Below are 15,547 nucleotides of genomic sequence, written 5' to 3'. Positions count from 1 at the left end.
CCCCAGCCTCTTTCTCTGATCTCCTCCTTGGGGTTTAGGGGGACTCTGTCCCTCCCCTGCCCGCAGAGCAGAAAGGAGCACAGGCCAGTGCCGCTCTCCTCGGGGCCCCCCCACGCTCCGCAGACCCTCGCGCAGAAACCGCGTCTCAGCGCCACACACACACACACACACACACACACACACACACACACACACACACACACACACACACACACACACACACACACACACACACACACACACGGCCTGGCTTCATGCCCCCAGCCCCCACTACTCACGTCGGCACCCGGTGTGCCAGGCTTGCCTGGAGCTCCTGGTTTCCCCGGCTCTCCAGGGGGACCCTGGGCAGGGAGAGGGCGAGGAGGGGGGAGAAAAGGAAGAGAAAATGGGGCAAAGTTGAGCCTCATCGGATGCTGTGTGGTCTGCAGACCACATTGGAAGGAAGGAAGTGGGGAGCCAAGGCGCTGATGTACTTACAGGGGGGCCCGGGGGACCCTTCGGACCGCGATCACCCTGGAAGGCAGGAGGGAAAGCAGGGCAGTGGGTGAGTGGAGGGTGCTGGGGCCCCTCCGGGACAGGGACAAGACAGATGGTGCGGGGCTGTGATCAACCGCCCGGGCCACGGGACGCAGGACTGCCTCCCTCCGCAGTCCCCAGGCGTCTGGGCCCCACTCCCAGCCCTCACACACGTCCCGTCCCACCTCTGGGTAGAGGGCTTACGGGCTCTCTCGAAAACCCCACCCGGGCCGCTGGGAGAGGGGCAGGGGCTGGAGGTGGACACTTACGTCGATGCCGTCGATGCCCGGGACTCCAGGGGGACCTGGCGGCCCCGGAGGACCCTGCTCACCTGGGGGGCCCCTCTGACAAAAGAGCACATGCGGGTTAGGGGAGCACGGGAAACAAGGACGAAAAGGTGGGCCCGAGCCCGCCGCCTCCCCGCAAAGTCAGTGCCTGTGGAGGCCGGGTTCAAGCCCAGCATAACACGCTGAGACCAGACTTCCAAGGAAATGCAGTTGCTTCCCGTCCTCGAGGTTCTGAACGAGGCTGACAGTGAGGTGAGAGCAGAATCTGGGCCCCCAGAGTGGGATCCTCCCATCTACGGAGCTTTCAACCCAACGGGGCTTGTAGGGAAGAGGGGGCCTCTTACTCATGGGGTTGGATCATGAAGATGGTGGTCACTGAATTCCTGAATTTAATCAAGAAATGCAGGTCAGCCTTTTGGATAAAGTGAGGCAGCTCAGAACCGAGGCGAGCCACACCAGATCAACTCCAGGATGGTTTTGTAGATCTGTCTGCGTTCAGAAGAAAACTAGGGGGCCCTCTTAGGGAGAGACAGGCGAGGCCGAGAAACTCAGCGAGGGCCCGACCTCTTCAGATCCTCCTCTTGAAGGAGGTCTGTGCACCTCATTTCAGAAAGACGCCAAATTTCAGGCGGACCCCCGAGCGTGACCCCTTTTATCTGTTGCAAATAGCTCCGCTTTGATGGCGCTCGATGGAAGGCTGGCCTCTGAAAGTTTGGACGCGTTTTAGGAAATGTGGGAATTTTAGGTTTTTTCTCTTCTGAATGGAAGGAAGAAAAAAAAAAAAAAAAAGGCTTCTTTCATCAAGGAAACCTTGGTTTTTCTAAACTCCCGGTGACCAGACAGGTTACAATGAGGTCTTTGTAAGTGAAACCTCAAACGGCGCCGCCCCCTACCCCGCCCGCCTCTGCCCGGTGCTGCCGAAATTCCGAGGTGAGCCCGGGCCGCCGAGTCCACGCAGGCGGGATGCGAGGTTGCCTGGGATCGCGCCTCCCCCGGGCCGGGCCGCCCAGGACCAGGGGCGGGGAGGGGACGGAGTGCGGAGGGAAGCAAGGCTGAAAATTAAAGCCCCGGCCTCCAGCCTCCTCGGGCTTCCGCGGCCCGAGCCTGCAGTGTGGGGCCCGGTCGGTAAGGGGGCGCCCGTTCTTGGACCCTCGGGGTGTCCCCTCGGGCCCCCGCCTCCCACCTTGCTCGCTGCAGGTGCGTGGCCCGAGGATGCACGGAGCCGCGCGGCCCGCGGGATGCTCCGCATCTCCGCGCGCTTCCCCAGGCGACTGCACCCCCGCCTCGCCCTGAGCGCACTTGGAACACGCCAGCGCTTCTCGCCCCCGGCTTACCTGGTCGATGGTCTGGAGGAAAGAAAAGAGGGGGGAGACAGTGAGAAGGCGGCCCCCTAAACCCGCGCACAACTTACTTGAGCTGCGCACAAGCAGAGCCCCGACAGCAGCAGTCGCAGCCCGAGGGCCCTGCGGCCCGACGCCGCCCAGGCCATGCCCGCAGCGAGCGCAGTGGCGCTAGTCCCCGCCAGGAGCGCCCCCGGGAGCCGGGGATGCGAGGGGGCGCCGGCCCAGGAGGGTGAGTTCCTCCTGTATATGAACGCCCCCGAGAGGGTCCCGGGGATTGGAGGAGAGCTGGCGGGCCAGAGGACGGATAGAATGACAACAGTCCCCCTTAACCCTTTCCCCGCCTCCGCCCCACCCGCCCCTGGGGACCTCTCGCGGTCCCCAGAGTCTTCTCAGGTGGCCTGTGTGCCACCGAGGGCTTGAGTAGTGACCAGCATTTTCCTGGAGAGAGGCTGGGAGGTGAGGGGTCCGGGGGCTGGGGAGGATCATAAGCCACCCAAGCTGGATCCATACCCCTTCAGTCGCCCCCCTCCCCCGCGCAAGTGGTTTCTACCCGCCAGACTGTGGGTGGGACCCGCGCTTCTTCAATATCTGGTCTGTGCAGCAAAAGCCTGGACTCTTTTAGACAAACAGTGAGGACGGGGAGAGTTTGCGGCGGTGTAGAGAGGTAAGCTGGCTGCAAGTGGCCTTTGCAGATTGTCTAGGGACTCACCGTGATCCTGGCTGGCAGCTCATGACAAGTTTCTCTCCGGGGTCGCAGGGGGTCACAATGGATCAGCATCCATTGAAGTTCAAACTGGAGAAAGACAGCAGCCAGTCAGTTAGGTCTCTTTGGAGAACAAAAGTGGGTCATTTAAAAGGGAGATGCGATGGTAAATGCGGTCCAACTGTTGAGTCAGGTCATCAATTCATCTCAGCGGACTAGGACTCTCTTTCCTTGAATACAGTTTTTCCAGGAGGAATGGGCTGGAAATCCTTCCCACATTTCTCCTATCTTTGGATGTAAATGACTTAGCTTTGCATTGCTCCAGCAGAGCCCTAGGCAGGAAACCCACCAGGCATATTTACTTCCTATTTCTGTTCCCACACAGCCTTCAAGAGGTAGATTCTATTAAAATGAGTCTCAGAGAGAAGAGGTAACTGTTGTAGGCCCAAGCTAATAAATGTCAGAGTCTGGATGGGAACCGAGGCCTACTGAACTTCACAGAGGACATATTCAATAAGATTTCACTCAGGAAAAGATTAGAAACAGACAGCAAAGAGGTGGCACCAGGAATGAAATAGAAAAAGGGAAATTGGTCCTTGGGAGAATATACATGATAGATATTGGCCATGGGGTGTCTCTGCCTAAAATGCAAATAAGATCTAGAAGTGGAAGGAATGAGAGAAATCTAAGACCCAGAGAAAAAAACAAGAAAATAAAAAATACTTGAACTTTGCATAATACTAACATTTTCATTTGTTGAAGAGAGATAAAATTCCTAGACAACTAAAAGTCAGGTGTGTCCTGACAGCTTCTTACATTTTAGCAGGTGCTAAGGGAGAGAGAAAAGTAGGACAGGAAAGAAATAGAAAAAAGAATGGCCAGGTCTGAATCTGAAAGCCTCAAGCCAGAAGGTATAAAAGAAAAAATTGGTGTACCCAAGGGAAGCCTGCCACTAGATACTACTCTGGCCCCTCCTCATTGAGGAAGTTCCTCACCAGGCATTTCCAATCAAATCTGTATTTCTGGATCAGCTGATTCTCCTGGCATTATGCAGATGTCTAAGAAAGTGAGCAGGTCCCAGAGCTAAACATAATACATCTAAATGTAAAGTAATATAAGTTAAAGTGATCTCTTTTCTCTCATCCAATAGTGATTTGCCCTCCATCCCTCTTGCCAAAAGGACTCAGTGTACTGGATCTAGAATTATTAGATGCATTTTCCCATTGTTACAAAAGCTGCCAGAGTTGAGGTTACTAGATGAAAGATCAAGTTTGAAAAGAATGAAAGATGAACTCCTTCCCTTCTGCCCACAGAGGAAGGGAAAGTTAAACAAAAGGAGGCTTTTCATTTTATAAAGGGGTGAAAATAAGACATGAAGCTTTGATGTTCCCACACTGATGCCCCTTCTCACATGATTCTAATTGCCCTGGAGTTCTCCTTTTCCTGTTTTTCTTGTTTCCCTCAACCCTCCCATGCCTTTTCTCCAGAAAAGGTGGCCAACTAGGAAAATGAATTAATTGGGATGAAAAGAAAGCTAAAAGACATATTTGGAGATGGAAAGGTATCTACGAATTGTATGAAAATGATGACAGATCAGCATACACAGTTGTGTATTCTTGATGTGAATTATTTTCAATAGTATATTGACATCCTACAAAGGAACTGCTTTCCAAACCACACAGTGTCTTGCAGCTAAGGAAATCACTTTAATCAAACACTTTCTTTTTAATCAGATTAGTCTTGTTTGCTTGGGAGGGATTTTATTTTGGTTCTGTTCTAAACTGCAGTGGAAGTTTTAAAAGGAAGATAAAAGAAGTAATGGACCAGCCTTTCCCTTAATGATTGCTAAACACGAGGCACCACCTCCAACAGCTCTTGGAGGCCAGTCATATATGGGTAAAGGGGCTCAGAGAGGTTAAATCATTTGCCACGGGTCACATAGCTAGTAAATGTCTGAACTGGAATTCCAAATGTGCCTGACTTGAAAATAAGGTTAGCCTCCTGGGAGAATACATCCTATCTCCAGAATGAAGTATGATTTTTTAAGCAGGTAACCCTAGCACTTGGTGATTGAACATTTGCATTAAAGATGAATAGAAAAGACAGATCTAGAAATAAAAACTACATAAATTTGTTTCCAACATGTACTAGAAAACTTCAGAACTAGACTAAGAAATTTCCGTAAGACAAAAAAAAAAAAATCCCTATTTGCATGCTTCTTATAGAAATATATCCGGAAACAAAATTTCTGCTGTTGCTCCTCAAATTAGCAGCTGCTTCTAAATGCAGTTACATATTCATGTGTATGACAAAAGATGACATATAGGAAACATGATTTTTCTTCCTTAATGACCAGATAAGTATTTCACCAAAATAAGAAAAGGTGTCTCCCCATCCCTAACTCTCAAAATACAAGAGACCACTCATACAATGTTATTCACTAAGTCCTTCAGAAATTGATACCAAACTGGCATTCATTGTATACATGTGATATTTTGATTCTCAAAAATAATTCATACCTTAAACACCTTGAGAAAGTTTAATTATATGACTAACCAGGAAACCTATATTCTTTGTATAGATAGTTCATTTAAGTTACTTATTGCAAATGCAAAATAGTTTATTAAGCTATTTTCTCAGAAGTGTAGTCCTCTCTGGATAAATGGGTACACCTGTGTAAGTATGCCCGGGGCAGTTGTGATGCAGGATAAAAGGGAATGAGATGGAATTCATCTGTGAATACAGGCGGGTTGTGACAGAGTGTCACCCAGGTCAGAGGTTTCTGAACACATCTCTGCTTCCACATAACCACCACCTACGCACTATGCAATAACTGTTTGGGGGCATGCAATATTAATTCCAATTTCCATGTTAATTATTTTGAAGGCAGTTGGCAGAGTTTCCTGGTAAAAGTCACTTTCATTATACATCTGAAATGTTGATTTCCACACATCTCATTTTCAAACCTGCAATCATTCTTCTCTTTGAATACCCATGGATGAAATATGTGTGAAAAATATTTTAATTTAGTCCCAGTAGAAGCCAAGCACTAAGGAAATATTCTAGAGAAACCACAGATATTTTCCTTTCCACAATGGAATTACAGAATGTGACAGTTGAGAAAAAATTCTAGAAGAGAAAAGTAACATGCTTTTTATTTTAATTTAATTTAATTTTAATCTGTTATTTTATTTTAATCTGTTAAGCAGAACATAAGGTGCCCTAGGCCAACCTATTTTTCTCAATATAAAATACTTATGCATTGTTTCAAGAAAAATAGTTGTGTGAGTGCAAGTACCTTACATCTGCCTGAATTCATCATTACCCAATTCTTTTCCATAAAAGGTGTAATTCAATCCCCTAAGCTAGAATAGGGTCCAGAGGACAACACATTAAAACATGGAATTTTGGCCCCAACTCTTAACTCTTATTAGGGCTAGAGATTTTTACTTATTTTGCTAGGCTATCAATAAATATTAATAAAGTACTTAAGCCTTTCATAAAAATTAAACAAAAACTAATAGCAGACAACTATCTTTTCCTCCTGAAAGAGAATTCTAATGACAAACTATAGGACTTAGCTCAATATTAAAGAGAATGGAACAAGGCTTAATTTCTTTTGCAAACTGAATTCTTGAATTTTATACACAATGCCTAAAAACTAGCTCTTCAAAGATAAATTCTTAAACATGAGATATATTTCATTAACATTTTTGTCTAGACAGTACAAAAAAGGTTTAGAAAAATTACTTGAATTCACAGATTTCACGCTTCTTTTTAGTTTATGAAGAAATGTTGGCTTCTACCATCATAAGGGAACTCCTCTAGGTGAGGCTTTGTGGCAACTGAGCAGGAGGCTCTGAGTTGCCACGAAGTCAAAAATCCCCCTAAGTCTATGTAGGCTAGGCCATGCAGTTCCAGACATAGTGCTGGAATGTGGTTAAATATGTTTTACATTTGCTCATTTTTAACTCAACATATCTTCATATAACTCATTCATCTGCTTCACATTCTTTGATATGGAAGACACAAAAACGTTTAGTCTATAGGACACTAACTAAGCTGAAAAATGCTTTGACAATAAATACAATGGTAGTAGAGATGAGAAAGATATATTTCTGGCTAAGGCCATCAACAAGGGGGGGTCATATCATCTGGAATACTTGAGTAGGGACCTAAAGGGCATGTAAGGTTTTCCTAAGCAGAGATCAGGAAGGTGAAGGAGGTGACAATAATTAGGTACAAGGAAAGTTATGCAGAGAGAAGGGACAGACTTGCTGTAGCAAAGAATTTTTCCCCCTTGAATTCTAAGGAAAATGATTTGAATATTATTGAGTAGATAATTAGGGGATTGTCACCAAAGTTTTTTGCTATAGGGATGAGATGAGGGAAGGTGGCCTTAATTTAGAAGGGCATTTGAGGGAGATGATGTGGTAATAAATGCTGGTTCTTTGAAGCCTAAGGCGATTACCGTAGCAGAGTAACAAGAAGAGCTGCACTCTGAGTTCTGGTGAGGTGTCCTGCCTATCCTCCTCTCGCGCCACATGCCCCTTCAGCTACCATCTTGTTTCCTTCCCCAGTTCATACAGAGCTCGAAAGAGTGGTCTATGTTCATTGCTTCCAATTCCTCTCCCTTCCGTTCTCTCTTTAACCCTTTCTGATGGGCTTTCACTCCCAATACTCCAGCGGACCTTTTCTCAAGATCAGTTCCATTGGTTTCTAAATCCAGTGGTTAACTCTAAGTCTTCATCTTATTTGTCCCATCTACAGCATTTGAGTGAGTTGACCTTTCCATTCTCCCTGGAATACTATTTTCCACCAGCTTTCCAAGTACCACAATATCCTGGCTCTCCCCTCCACCATGGGCTGCTCGTATTGGTCTCTTTGACAGAATCATCCTCACCTCAGTAAATTCTAACTGTTGGTCGTTCGGGGCCTCAACCTTAGAGTCTCTCTATTACACTCAGCTGGAGAAGGCAATGGCACCCCACTCTAGTACTCTTGCCTGGAAAATCCATGGACAGAGGAGCCTGGTAAGCTGCAGTCCATGGGGTCTCCTAAGAGTCGGGGATGACTGAACAACTTCCCTTTCACTTTTCACTTTCATGCATTGGAGAAGGAAATGGCAACCCACTCCAGTGTTCTTGCCTGGAGAATCCCAGGGACGGGGGAGCCTGGTGGGTTGCCATCTATGGGGTCGCACAGAGTCGGACACGACTGAAGTGACTTAGCAGCAGTGGCAGCATTACACTCAACTCTCATTTGGTCCATGGCTTTAAGTACATATATACTTACAGCCCCCAGAGTTCTATTCCCAGCTGGACCTATCTCTTGAACTCCAGAACATATCTAACTACCTGCTCAGGATCTTCACTAAGGTATCAATCTCCTTATCAAACTTAGATATTCCAAATCAACACCTGATATTCTCACTGATACCTGCTCTTCCCCCACGGTTTTTTATGTCTCAATAAATGGAGACTCTATGCTTCCAATTACACAAAAAATATTGGAATTGTGCATGACTCTTTCTCTCTTACACATAAAATTTCATCTGCTTTACTCCAAAAGTATTATATCAGGATCCGATCACTTTGCAACACCTCCATCACTACAGGCTTGTTCTAACCCCAGACCATCCCTGCCAGAACTATTTTAGTAGTCTCTTAACAGCTCCTCTTAATAAACAAAATTGATAAATCTCTAACCAGGCTCATGAAGAAAAGAGAGAAGATATAATTAAACAAAAAAGAAATGAAAAAGGAGACATAACAACCAATAACACAGAGATCCTAAAAGTTGTAAGAGTATTCTATGAACAGTTATTATCAATAAATTGAACCTAGAAAAAATGGACAAGTTCTAAAAACATAAAGCCTGACAAGACTAGGTCAAGAAGAAACAGATCATTGGAACAGATATATCACTAGAAGTGAAATAGACTCTATAATAATAAAATACTCCAAGCAAACAAAAATCTAAGACCAGATGGCTTCACTGGGGAACTCTACCAAACATACAAAGAAGAACTTATACCTTCTCAAACTGTTCCAAGAAATTGAAGAGGAGAGAACACTCCCAAACTCATTCTCTGAGGCCACCATCACCCTGATACAAAATCAGACAAAGATGCTACCAAAGAAGGAAATTACAGGCCATTTTTTGATGAATATATATACAAAAACAAAATATTTTGTTTTCCTCAACAAAATATTAAAAAATCAAGTCCAACAACACATAAAAAGAATCATACACCATGATCAAGTTGGATTGATTCTAGGGTCACAAGGATGGGTCAACATACACAAATCAATCAATGCAATGCACTATATTAACAAAACAAAGGATAAAAATAACACAATCATCTCAATAGAAGCAGAAAATGCATTTGACAAAATTAAGCATCCATTCATGAAAAAAATGTGTTTCAAATTTGGTACAGAAGGAACATATCTCAACATAATAAAAGCCATTTATGACAAGCTCACAGCCAACACAATATTCAAAAGCTAAAAGTTGAAAGCCTTCCTATTGAATTCAGGAGCAAGTCAAGGATGACCACTCTCATGACTTCTATTCAACATATTAATGGAAGTCCTAGCCACAGCAATCAGACTAGAAAAAGAAATAATAAGTATCTGATTAGGAAAGGAAAAAGTAAAACTGTCACTAGTTGCAGAGGACATGATACTCTGCATAGAGAACCCTAAAGTCTCTACACAAAATCTATTAGAGTTAAGAAATGAATTCAGCAAGATAATAGGACATAAGATTAATATACAGAAATCTTTTGTTTTTTACATTAACAATAAAATGTCTGAAAGAGGAAGTAAAAAATCCTATTTAAAATTGCATCAAAAGAAAAAATACCTAAGAATAAACTTAAACCAAGAAGGTGAAAGAGCTATACTCTTAAAATTATAAAACACTGATAAGGAAATTGAAGGTGATACAAAGAAATGGAAAGATATCCCAAGCTCTTGGATTGGAAGAATTAATATTGTTAAAATAGCCATACTACCCAAAGCAATCCACAGGTTTAATGCAATCCCTATCAAAATACCCATGACATTGTTCATGGAACTAAAACAAGTAATCCTAAAATTTAGACGAAACCATAAAAGACACAGAAGTGCTAAGTCAATCTTGAGAAAATAGAACGAAGTTGGAGATATAACCCATCCAGACTTCAGACTATATTACAAAGCTACAGTAATAAAAACAGTGTTGTATTGGCACAAAGGCAAACACATAGCTCAGTGTAACAGAATAGTGAGCCTAGAAATAAACCAGTCAATAAGCAATTAATCCACAACAAACAATGTAAGAATGCAGTGGAAAAAGCACAGTATTTTCAACAAGCAGTGCTGGGAAAGTTGGACAGCCACATGAGCATCAATGAAATTAGAATATTCCTTCATACCATATACAAAAAAACTTAAGATAGTTTAAAGACCTAAATATAATACCTGAAACCATAACACCTCTAGAAGAGAAAATAAGCAAAATATTCTTTGACAAAAATCATAGCAATATTTTCTTAGATCAGTCTCCCAAGACAAAAGAAAACAAATGGGACCTAATCAAACCTACAAGCCTTTGCACAGAAAGAAAACCACCAACATAAAATGAAAAGACAAACTAGAAATTGGGAAAGAACATTGGCAAAAACTGCAACTTACAAGAGATTAATATCCAAAGTATACAAACAGTTCATGTAACTCAATATGGAAAAAACAAGCAATCCAATCAAAAAATGAGTTGGTCTACTTAGGTCTTCTGATATTTTTCCAAAGAAAACACACAGATGGCCAACAGGCACAGGAAAAGATACTCAATGCCGCTAATTATTAGGGAAATGCAAATCAAAACTGCAATTAGATATCACTTCACACTGGTCAGAATGACCATCACCAACCAAAAAGTCTACAAGTACCATATGCTGGAGAGGGTGTGCGGAAGAGAGAATTCTCCTACATTGTTGGTAGGAATGTAAAGTGGCTCGATCACTAAGGAAAACAGTATGGAGTTTCCTTTGAAAAAGCAAAAATAGACCTACCACATGATCCAGCAATCCTACTCCAGGGTATATACCCAGAAAAAGTGTAAAGCCAGTGTTCCTAGCAGCACTATTTACAATAGCCAAGATGTGGAAACAATTCAAGTGCCCATCAACAGACAATTGGCTTAAGAAGATGTGGTACACACATACACACACGCGATAGAATATTAGCCACAAAAAAGAATGAAATATTGCATTTGCATCAGCGTGGATGGGCCCACAGAATGTTACGGTTTTAGAAGTAAGTCAGACAGAGAAAGACAAATGTAACTTTTACGTGGAATCTAAAAATATAATACCAGTGAAAGTGAAAGTTGCTCAGTTGTGTCCGACTCTTTGCAACTCCATGGACTGTATAGGACTGAATTCTCCAGGCCAGAATACTGGAGGGAGTAGCCTATCCCTTTTCCAGCGAATCTCCCCAACCCAGGAATCAAACCGGGGTCTCTTGTATTGTGGGTGGATTCTTTACCAACTGAGCTATCAGGGAAGCCCACAAGCTACTATACATAAAGTAGATAAGCAACAAGGATTTACTGTACAGCACAGGGAATTACATCCAACATCTCCTGATAACCTATAGAGGAAAAAAGACTATCTCAATAAAAGACCAACTCATTATACTGCGCCCTTGAAACTAATGCAATATTGCAAATCAACTATACTTCAAAAAAAGGGCCTTCTCCTAAGATGCCCCTAAATGCCCTGTCCTTTCCTCCCCCTACAATACATTGTCAAAATTCAGCCAAAGAGATGCTTTAAAAAGAAGAAAACAGGTTTCTTATCTATTCAAAATCATCTGCCAGCTCTCCACCTCACACGAGGCCTAAAAGCCGGCGTGTTGACCTGCTCCCCACTCTCATGTCTGGTCCCTCTCCAGCCTCAGGGCTGGCTTCTCTCCATCTCATCCCAGACACGCTGGCATCCAGGCTTGCTTCAGACACAGTGGACAACACCAACACCAGGTTTTTAACTCATTCCCTCTCCTTGAAATCCTCCTCCCCTAGACCACATATATATGCTCACTCCCCCAACTCCTTCAGGTTTCTACTAAATAAGGTTTTTTTCCCTCAAGGAGGTCCTCTCTCCAAGAAGTCCAATTTTCTGCTTTTTTCTCCATACCATTTATGACTACCTGGTAATAATATAAATGTACTCATTTACTCACCTATCTCTGTCTCCTCTCTCTAGGATGAGTACAAGCACCACTGTAGCTTCAATTTCCGTCTATAACTTAGCAGATGTTTAATAAGTAGTTGTTGAATATTAAATATACACATAGATATTGATTTTTAAAATGAAGAAAGAATTGGTAGTATTTGCCTTCTGGTTCGATTACAGCTTAGGGAAAGCCCCTTCCCCTGTCTGGGTTTCAAGTCCTTCATGTATAAACTGAGAGGTTTGAACTACATAGACTTAGTCATAGACTTAGTTTTATATATCTTTGAAAGATCAGGATTCTCTGGAAACCATGTTGTAACCTAAGAAACTAACCACACAGAGATTGACATGAAGGGAAGTAAAAAATGTCATTGAATTAATATCTTGCCTTCTAGCCACCCAGAAGACACGACAAAGATTTTTGTATGTTCTTAGCCTGTATACATTTTAAGAAAAATAGAAATACTAATAACACTGATTATTTTCAGTTGCAACAGTCTGGGCATAGCTGAGACCAGTAAAAATTTTCATATTTTCAATTTTCCATTGAAAGCAAGTTTGGCCATTATTTAGGTTTTACTCTAGTTATCCTTAGCACCTTTGCCCATCATGGCTTCTTCTCTGTAAGCAGCTCTTTTTTCTGTGTGTCCCTCCTGTTTCATTGCCACCTAGTGGAAAATCTAGCTGATGTTGTTAATGTGGTCTATAGTGTAGCAGGCTTTATCTCAAAAAACTTGACAGTATTCAAAAATATTCTCATCAGATCACAACACCAAAGTGTTATAAAAAGTATTTTGATGTTGAAGCTGAAACTCCAATACTTTGGCCACCTGATGCGAAGAGCTGACTCATTTGAAAAGACCCTGATGTTTGAAAAGATTGAAGGCGGAAGGAGAAGGGGACAGCAGAGAATGAGATGGTTGGATGGCATCACCAACTCAATGGACATGGGTTTGGGTGTACTCCGGGAGTTGGTGATGGACAGGGAGGCCTGGCGTGCTGCAGTCCATGGGGTCGCAAAGAGTCAGACACAACTGAGCGACTCAACTGAACTGAACTGATGGACATGTACAAGTAACACTATCATTTCTCTTGTATTTAATACTTCCAATTGAAAGAAGATTTTTTAAAAGTATTTGTCAAAAACAACATAATAAGCAAACTTAATAGCTTAGATATTTTGTATAGTAGATATCATGCATTTCTTAAACCACTAAAAACATAACTTTCCTATAATATTTTCAAACACCAGAAATAATATTAACCACAACCTCATAGTTTATTTTTCCCATGTTATCATTCATGAAGCTCTGTTTGTTTTTACAGTTGGGAAGTTAGTATGATTTAATTCTGTGGGGTAGAGAGAAGGATGTGGCTTCTGCATCACGAGTTTTGCTAATCATATTTTCTCTGAATTTAACAAAAGTAACGTAGTGCAACCCATTTGAAATATACTTTTAAAAGCATTGTATCTGTCTGATTAATCATGTTTTCTGCATTGGTTTATTCAAAACATGCATAAGATAAAGGATTTGAATCATTTATTTATAAAGCCATATATACTTTCATCCTTTGGGCTTTCATCATTTGGGCTTTCAAATAAGCCCAAACCCCTAGTGTACATCCTGAAAAGGTAGAAAGGCTAACTTTGTTTTCTAATAGAGCTGTGCCAAAAAACTCTCCTGGGCAATCTTGCTGACAACAAACAATAAAGAACCTGCCATAAAATCACATATTTTTATGGTATGATGCCAGGAAACTGAGCTTTGCAGTGAAATAAACGGCACCAACCTAAAATATGGGCACAAAGGCAAATAGAAAATATGGAATTTATTGCTATGAAATCAAACTAACCATGTATTATAGCAGTAGGTTGGGAAAAATATAAACGCTTTGAGCCCACTAAATAACCATGGAATGACGTGAAGGCGTTTGAGTTGTCGTGCATGTGAGCAGCTGTCTTGAAACCTCCTGAAATTGGTTCCCTTTTCCAATTTAGAAAAGAGAAAGAGATAAAAGTTGGGCTAGATTGGGAGAAATCACAAACGAGAGCAATATAAATGAGTCTCTTAGTGTCAGCGCTCCATCAAATGTCATTTTCCACTGCATTTTCATTATGCAGTTCCAAGGGCTACCTTTTGACATCAATTAATACCTTTAGAAGGAATGTTTGCTTTTCTAAAGAAAAGCAAGTGCTGATCCTGAAAAAAGTATTCAATTCATGTAGAGTGTCAAAGATTAGAAGGAATCTAATTTCATGAAGAAAAATGGAAAAATACTCTGCAACTTGTCGCTTTCATGCTATTGGCATATATCATTTTAATTCAAAATTTCTCGTAAGTAACACTGAATATTCACTGTCTCCAATCAAGAGGGAAGTGCCCCAGCAGTACAGTCAGATAGCACCATTCACCACCGTAAGTCTTCCAAGGGACCAGTAATTGCCAGCAACTTCAGATTACAGGCAAAGGGAGACAATCACAGACCACAAACTAAAATAAAAACAAGAGTGTAGGGACAACTCATGGGCATTTGGGTTCGTCTGGAGACTCGCATGAGTATTTGACTATTCTTAGTCTAGAAGAGTGAGGAGGAGTGCAGGGAAATTAATGAAGCTAGAAAAGAGGAGAGTTCATAAATACAGGAATTCCCATGTGAGAGTCCCTTTCCCTAGAACACTGGATTTATCTTATCCTGGATAAGTCTGTTCACCTCCAAATTCCTCTTACAGACCCCTCCCCTAGGAAACAGCCCTGGACTTCCCTCCTATGCCTGCTCGCCCTGACATGAGTGAGGAGACTGTCCCTTCGTCCACTTTCCTGGTCCTAGTCAAGTTCCATTATCATTGCTCACTCGTCTCAGCCACTCACCCCCCAGGAACCGGGAGAAGGAGACCTGTGGCTTGCACGCCGTGCGCCCAGTATAGACGCACCCAGTGAGAGTTCACTAAGTGAGCACGAGTGTGACCGATGTCTGAGGACATGTGTTCCACTGTGTAAACTTCCTTCTTTTAGAAAAGAGTCTTATCTGTCCTGCCAAGTAGATTCTAAAAAACTTATGCAAATCACAAATACCTTCCAAAATGAAAATGATGATATCCTTTACAAAGAACAGTAGATGGTTACACATATTTCTATTTTTCTCAAAGGAAAGTTAGTTGGCACAGAGAAAATAGGGAAGATGAGAAGTTTTATGCCCATCACTGTTTCTCACAAGCCAAGAGATCTATGTGAGATTGTGTCTTCAACTAAAAAAATGGAGCTAATCCTATCTGTGCTTGTTATCTTATGAAATTGTTCAAAGGATAAAGTAAGTTAATGAGAGGGAAAAAAAGCACTTTTAAAACTTTAAATTGGTGTATTAGAGATATTGAAATGCTAAAAACACATAAACAGGATTTACTTATGTAGAATTTTCTACTTCTTTGTCTTATACAGGGTAAAAATTGAGGAATACATTTTGGTGACAACTCTGG

At 42.4% G+C, this 15,547-nt stretch overlaps 1 protein-coding gene across 1 annotated transcript in view; it reads right to left on the bottom strand.

The window, feature by feature from the left end:
* COL9A1 (collagen type IX alpha 1 chain) overlaps positions 1–15,547 on the bottom strand; it is an 87,549-nt gene that overhangs the window by 61,023 nt on the left and 10,979 nt on the right. Inside the window, exons 6-10 of the mRNA XM_015097693.4 lie at positions 2,856–2,939; positions 2,215–2,514; positions 786–860; positions 478–513; positions 279–341 (exon numbers count right to left, since the gene is read on the bottom strand). Coding sequence (XP_014953179.3) covers positions 279–341; positions 478–513; positions 786–860; positions 2,215–2,514; positions 2,856–2,939 — 558 coding nt within the window. The remainder of the gene's footprint in view (positions 1–278; positions 342–477; positions 514–785; positions 861–2,214; positions 2,515–2,855; positions 2,940–15,547) is intronic.

The sequence above is a fragment of the Ovis aries genome, chromosome 9 (genome assembly GCF_016772045.2).
Source record: "Ovis aries strain OAR_USU_Benz2616 breed Rambouillet chromosome 9, ARS-UI_Ramb_v3.0, whole genome shotgun sequence".
Taxonomy (NCBI): Eukaryota; Metazoa; Chordata; class Mammalia; order Artiodactyla; family Bovidae; genus Ovis; species Ovis aries.
This window is presented reverse-complemented; position numbering and strand designations above follow the sequence as displayed.